The sequence below is a fragment of the Fragaria vesca genome, linkage group LG5 (genome assembly GCF_000184155.1).
Source record: "Fragaria vesca subsp. vesca linkage group LG5, FraVesHawaii_1.0, whole genome shotgun sequence".
In the NCBI taxonomy this organism is placed as follows: domain Eukaryota; kingdom Viridiplantae; phylum Streptophyta; class Magnoliopsida; order Rosales; family Rosaceae; genus Fragaria; species Fragaria vesca.
In genome coordinates this window covers 11,801,725-11,808,722 of record NC_020495.1, presented here as the reverse complement: position 1 = coordinate 11,808,722, position 6,998 = coordinate 11,801,725, and the positions used below count along the sequence as shown (strand labels likewise).

The window sequence follows — 6,998 nt, the reverse complement described above, 5'->3', positions numbered from 1 at the left end:
AAGCAAATCGAATGGCTCATAACTTTTGCAGCTTAATCCTATGGCTAGAAAGAACCTAACTTTCTCTTTATTTCCACCTCCTGCCTACTCTGAGTACTCGCTCTCTCTCTCTCTCTCTCTCTCTCTCTCTCTCATATTCTTCTTTGTCTTCTTCACCTGGTAGTCAAGTGGCTCTCAAGTGGTTATCATTTAAATTTCATTTCCTGAAAATAATATAGAAGGACCAAAACGATGGGTATGATACCATGATTGATCTTGGAGTGCTTGATTGATTGCCTAAATAGATAAAACTCAGGTATTAATGGAGAGTATAGATCCAGATTTCAATCGGCGAAAAAAAACACTCATTCAAGCACCAGATATCAATAAAGAGAAATCAAAAGAAACCCATCTGAAAAAATTAGGAGAAAGAGAAGGCAGAAGAAATAGGAACTGCGGGAAAAGAGAGACGTTAAGAAAGGTGTGACCATTTGAAGAAGAAGAAGAAGCTGTGGAGGATTTTATGAGAGCTCTGATATGTGAAGATCAGAACCGGTTAGGGTAAAAGAGTACAGGAGAGAGAAAGGCAGAAGAAGATAAGCAAAGAAAATGGTATGAACTCATTTCAGCCGTTGGATGTGTTATTAGACACATGTCAGCTTGTAAGTAAAAGTTTAGGCAAGCTCATGCAAAATTTAGGTTAAGAGAGAAATTTAGGTTAGGAGAGGATCAGATCCTAAAAGAAGAGCCAGCATCTAATACGAACGGCACGGCAGCTCATGTAAATCGTTAATATTAAAGCTGAAGAGTCGTAGTAGTCCCCACAACATCCACTAGCATTATCCTACATCATCGCCAGCAACTCCCCAACTAGCAGTCAAGATCATTGCTAATAATAGCATGGGACCAGCTAGGGATTATATTATTTCCTTTTCTATTTTAGGTACTAGTTATAACTTTAAACAAATCTGAGATATTTTCCTTTTATACTCATTTTTCTATTTTTGGTAAATCCTATATAGCAGCAAGCTGGCTAAGATATTTTGCTTCCATTTTTGGGAGTACGACGAGGCTAATTAAAGGACTGACATACTGGAATAATACACCAGTTATGGATTACATCTATAATATTTGTCGCATATATTAGGGTTGGTCAATAATTCAATTTTCTGTGGCTCTTAATCGTTTTGAGTATATATTCAGATGAGTTTCTGAAGCTTTCTGCAAATTTACTCTGCAGTCAAATTACAGTGTGCGACTCAGCAAAAACCTACCCACAAACCTTCCTCCACTTGTCCTGATTACATAAACCTCTCAAAGCTTTAGACCATTCATGCAAACTGGTGTTTCATGATTCTGAACAGAAAAAAAAAAGTTTGCGTTTCAGGATCAAGAGGAACAGATCGTTGATCAGTGAGTTGTTGTGCTTGAGATCGATTTACAGATCTATGGAGAGGTATGAGATTCTGAAAGATATTGGGTCTGGGACTTCTGGGGTAGCAAGGTTGGTAAGAGATATATATACCGGAGAACACTTTGCTGTTAAGTTCATCGAGAGAGGCAACAAGGTATGCTTCTTCATCGTCTTCTTCTCGATCGATCTTGATCTTTTCCCTCTTTTTTTCCTTTTCTGTTCTGAAACTTTCAGGGCTTTGGTAATCTTCCCATTTATGTGTTGTTGCAGATAGATGAAAATGTACAAGAGGAAATCATGAACCACAGATCCTTGAAGCATCTCAATGTTGTTCAATTCAAAGAGGTTAGCTGTTGTTAGTAATATCTACAGATTCTTATGCTCTTCCCGTCCAGTCACGATAATGACGTACTTATGTACGAATTAATATTCTTTTTAAAGAAAACATTTTTTTTTTCAATAAAATAAAGAAGAACGTACACGAATTTGCCTCTTACACTATTTTTTTGGCTTTAACATATATATACTGATGACATGATTTCTATCGATTTTGTTAAACCACTGCATAGGTTCGTCTTTAAAAATTTCTTGGATCTGATTCATACTTCAAGTCATCACTTCAAAACAGTCGCTGCTCAAATATTGGAGGCTATTGGCTCTGTAAGCGGAACTCTGGTTCTTTTAAATCTGGTACGAGACGAGGAATACAATTCTCGATCTTGAACCCAAACCACCAAAAGATACGGATAGCACACAATGACGATCCACAACGAGTATATAATCAAGATCGAGACAAGAGTACGTAGCTGATACCATAGAACTCTACCAACCAGGCGATGTATGTTCCAAAAGAGTACAACAAACCCTAAAGTAAAATGGTCAACCGTAGTTGATCAAAGTGTAATGCAACCCTAGCACTTTAGGAGTTCGAGACTTTATATCACTTTCTTATACATATAACTTTTGTACAAGATAACTGAAGTAGTTAGCCAACGAGGGTTTAACGAAGGTTTGCAAGAGTGGCATTTAGTTGAATAGAACCCTCATCTAAGTTCGAGCCCCAACATTCATAAGTCCCTTATTAGTAGGTTGATGAGTTAGCGGGGACATGCTGGATCCATGTAACGTTAGTAGAGTGTCCAGCGAGTATGGGTCATTAAAAGGCTTGACTATTTGGATGTCTGCGGGCATACAAGGTGGAAAATCTTGCCCCAGTATCATTTAGTCTAGTGACATAGATAGTCTCCCTTTTAGTAAGTGGGAGGTTGTGAGTTTGACTCACGCAGTTGTAATTCACCTGATCAAAAAAAAAAAAACAACAACAACAACGAGTCTATTGTGTGTGGAACTCATAACCTCTCACTTATAAAGAGAGACTTATGCCAGTAGACCAAATGGTACTGGGCCAAAACAGACAAGTTGGTTATCGGAAACAAATGCCACCCTCAAGAACAAGAAGGGAGATTGGATTGGCAATGGGAACATTAAGCAAAACACTACAAGCTAGAAAAAGTGCCCGAACATGGGAACCACCCTCCCTCGCAAGTCGTTTCTAGATCTTGCTAAGCAGATCTAGATCATTGTAATTTCAGTTGTAAAATAAAAATCAATTTACCATTTATTTATTGGTTAAACAACTCAAGTGCTACAACTACTTTTTTTGTGTGAGTCTAACTCACAACCTCCAACTTACGAGAATGAGACTATGCCGTTATATCAGATGGTACTAAGTTCCAGCACAAGAAGAGACTATAGTCCTATTTATTTTTTATCAAATTTAAAATAAATGAAATCCATAATTTCCTATTGTCGGGCCCTGCGAGCATCGTTGTAGAAACTAGCTTCCATTGTTAATGTGAAGTATTTTAATTAAAATTGCTGCTAGATACAAGCATAGCTCTGGCCAACTTTGTCAATTAAGGCATGTAAAAACTACCAAAGCTTTACTGTGATCAATTGGCTTAACTGTGTGAAAATGTTAATATAGTCGGTTCAGATTAGCTTCTTTAGATGCTCAAAATGCTTTTGTTTATAATTTTTTTTCTTTCAAAGAAGAAAATGGTTGATCTAGGGTTGCTCAAAATATTTGGATGTGGCGTGGCGGAGCCCGGATAAGGTGCAAAGCTTAATCGGCCCAGAAGGCCGGCTGACTTGGGATCGTGGTGGCGGTGTCTACTGGTTTGGGGATATTGGAACCGATATGGGCACAAATCCAATCTTGGATAGGACATGGCGTGATCTGGTCTTGATTTGGCGAGGTTGGGGTGGCCGAACAGGGCTGGTTGTGGTCCGGCGACCCTGGTAGGGCGGTGTTGGCTGGGCTTGGATGGCGGTTTTGATTTTAGCCTTTCCTTGTGATGCAGCTGGGGATTTGACCCTATTAGTCCCAGACTAGGCTGATATTTTATTTTATGTGTTTTACTCTTTTTATTTTAGTATTTAGTGAGTTTATGCCGTCAATAATTCCTTCTTTGATCGGGCGACGTGTGCTATGTCATGGTATGTGTACCCAGCGTTCCATGACTGCTCTAAGCGGGCAGTGAGTCCCTTGCGTAGTCAAATGGTCGCAACCATCTTATGGCAGGGTGGAACTAAAGCATAATGGGAAAGCGGATAGACAAAGTATTTTATGGCTCTATATGAAAATATGAAATTTAACTTTCCGTTATGTCGCCATGTTTTATTTAAAGCAAATAGAGTAGTCAATGATGCACTATTTGCTAAATGGTTAAGTTAAAATATTTAGGTGATGTATGGTCTCCTAATATTGTTTAGGGTCTTAGTGTCTTACACGATGAGGTTTAGGCTTAATGTCCCCATCTCCCATTTGCATTTTACAGTTTCATTAACGGTAGTGGCGTGAGAATTGCCTTTCTAGCCATTATCTTCAAGAAAAAAAATTTAAATGCGACTATGGAAGTGTGGCCATATATTGGCCAGTATTTGACTGTATTTCAATGTGATTTTCAAAGGTATCTACATGTTTGTGGTACCTATATTTACAAATATGAGTTTGTCTTTTTGGTAAAGAGAGTAATCACCTGGGTAAATTTTTGTTCTCTTAGAAATAATTACTTAACCTGTAACATTTTTTATTGAACAACTTATTATCGATATATCTTTATGTTTATATTTGATCGAGTTTCATGCATGCAGGTCCTGCTGACACCAACTCATCTAGCCATTGTGATGGAGTATGCTGCTGGAGGAGAACTCTATACGAGAATATGCAAGGCCGGCAGATTTAGTGAGAATGAGGTAAAGTAATATTGGAGGAACGGCTTCAAAAAATGAAGTACTTTTTTTTTTTCTACATTTGCTTTCAGTTCAAGTACCTTTTACTTTGCACGTACTCGATCATAGTATAACTAATTACAATCATTTGCATCAGGCAAGGTTTTTCTTCCAGCAATTGATATCAGGAGTTGCTTACTGCCATACAATGGTATATATGTAAATTCTGTCAAATTTCAGATGATAGTGGTGTATACCCGACTTTTTTTTCTCCTATTATATTTGACAGTATTATTTGGAGTAAGGAATCATTTATTTACTGCAGAAAGTATGTCATAGGGACCTTAAGCTTGAAAATGCGCTCTTAGATGACAGCACAGCACCTCGGGTGAAAATATGCGATTTTGGATCCTCAAAGGTATATGTTTTTGTACAAATGCATTAAGCAATTTGTTAATGCATGAAAAATTGAATAATATATTACTCTGTTTGTGAAGTCACTACAACATTCTCGGCAAAAATCTACTGTCGGAACACCGGCTTATATTGCACCTGAGGTCATCACTGAAACACAATATGATGGAGCGGTAGTCCAAATTCTTTTTGTGCCTTCTTCATGACTATAACCTGCTAACGTGGGCGTAATCTTAAGCTAGACATTATAGATTGCAGATGTTTGGTCTTGTGGAGTCTCCCTATATGTTATGATTGTTGGAGCATATCCCTTTGAAGATCCTCGGGACCATTTGAACTTTAGAAAAACAATTCTGGTGAGTGGCAAACATAACAACCTTTTTAAAGCCATTTACCTTATAGATCTATCTCCTGAGTCAGAGTGAATATGTTATATATTACATGTCTTATGGCAGCGGACGCTTACTGTATGCTACTCAATCCCTGATAATGTACGAGTTTCTGAGGAATGTAGAGACTTGCTGGCTAAGATATTTGTGGCGAAGCCGGAAAAGGTAACATAGCTTTCTATTTGGTACTGAGCATATATACTTGCTTGATGAATTAGACATGCGTTCGATGTTTGGTGGTGAAACTTGCTTGCTTAGCTTTCTCATTGCGATCTCTGTTCATGTGTTTTCAGAGAATTAGACTTCCAGAAATTAAGAAACACTGTTGGTTCTTAAAGAATCTACCTATGGAAATGTGGGAAGGAGGAAGTTGGGAAAGCAATGAAGTAAACTATCCATCCCAAAGCATTGAAGAAGTCCAGTCCATAATACAAGAGGCAAGAATACCTTTAATGGTCCCAACTGTCAGTAGGCATTGCGTTGGAAGCAGCATGGCTTTTGACGATGCTGATGTTGGAGATATTCAAACAAGTTGTAAATTCTCTGCTCAAATGATATGAGCAGTTGAAGTGCATGTACACATGATTTAATGTTTTAAACCATACTTTGGCCTGTGAAACTGGTCTGATATGCATGGCTTGCTACCTCTCATCATTTTGTTTTGCTGTAATGATAAGGTTTTGTTGTTGTAAAAGATAATTGAGTTTTATCTTTTCCTTTAATCTGATGAAATTATTTTTTCTTGCTATTCAAACCTAAAACCATCAGCAGCTACGGTTGAGTGAATTTGTTTTTGATTTATGTCCCCTACATTGTGTTATAAGTAGCATATGCCATGTTTGAGCCTGAAATACTATTTTGGATATTTAATTTGCGGCCCAAATTAAGTCGATCTAACGGTTTAAGTCACAACTTTGCCCAATCCGCCCAATCCCCTAAGAGTGCGGTTATTGGGACCTCCAGATTTACTCAGTGTACCTCCACATGTTTTGACATATTGGATTACAAATATAACCTCATACAAAATGACAATAATAGACATTGAATTTCACAAAAAAAAAAAGATTAATATTCTTCCTTTTCTTTTTTTTTTTCTTTTTTTTTTTTTCTTCAAGTTAACGATACAAAATGTGAGGAGTCTATAAACCTTAAACCTAAGTGCAACCGTTGCTCAATTGTAAAAAACTACTACACCAAATAGAAGAATCTCCATTGATGAAGACGCAATTGGCCTTCTTAGGGTTTTCTTCTAGGTCAAAGATTTCTAGGTTTTTAACTTTTTTTTGGAACATTAATCTGAATAGGTCATCGCCATTCTACAAGAGAAAGAGTTTGCTTTAATATTTCATCAGATTTGCTTCATGTATACCTATTTTCTTACTTTTGTAGTTACTAACTTACTATACGTTCGGTCACAAACACCACTTTGTTGCTTTGCAATTGATTATGAAAACAATTCATAATTTAAATTTTTTAAAATTGTTGTCATTGAAAAATCGTTCTTACAACTTGATCAAATAATATAGGTTAATGACATTCTATGCAAAAAAAAAAAAAAAAAAAAAAAA

The 6,998-nt window shown here is 37.1% G+C and overlaps 1 protein-coding gene across 1 annotated transcript; it reads left to right on the top strand.

Annotated features, from left to right (window-relative positions):
* The first annotated feature begins 1,266 nt into the window (after positions 1 to 1,266).
* Positions 1,267 to 5,990, top strand: LOC101296110 (serine/threonine-protein kinase SAPK2-like). Its single transcript, XM_004301280.1, has 9 exons — positions 1,267 to 1,547; positions 1,664 to 1,738; positions 4,550 to 4,651; positions 4,785 to 4,838; positions 4,953 to 5,045; positions 5,125 to 5,214; positions 5,293 to 5,397; positions 5,497 to 5,595; positions 5,724 to 5,990. Exons 1-9 carry the CDS (start codon positions 1,428 to 1,430, stop codon positions 5,988 to 5,990), a joined length of 1,005 nt encoding a protein of 334 aa, XP_004301328.1. The 5' UTR covers positions 1,267 to 1,427.
* Positions 5,991 to 6,998: the final 1,008 nt, after the last annotated feature.

Bases quoted from the DNA above. Each gene is read 5' to 3' on its own strand.
- LOC101296110 (XM_004301280.1), top strand. From the start codon at position 1,428: ATGGAGAGGTATGAGATTCTGAAAGATATTGGGTCTGGGACTTCTGGG. The intron at 4,652-4,784 runs GTAAAGTAATAT...CATTTGCATCAG, and splicing joins GCAGATTTAGTGAGAATGAG to GCAAGGTTTTTCTTCCAGCA. The intron at 5,046-5,124 runs GTATATGTTTTT...CTGTTTGTGAAG, and splicing joins GCGATTTTGGATCCTCAAAG to TCACTACAACATTCTCGGCA.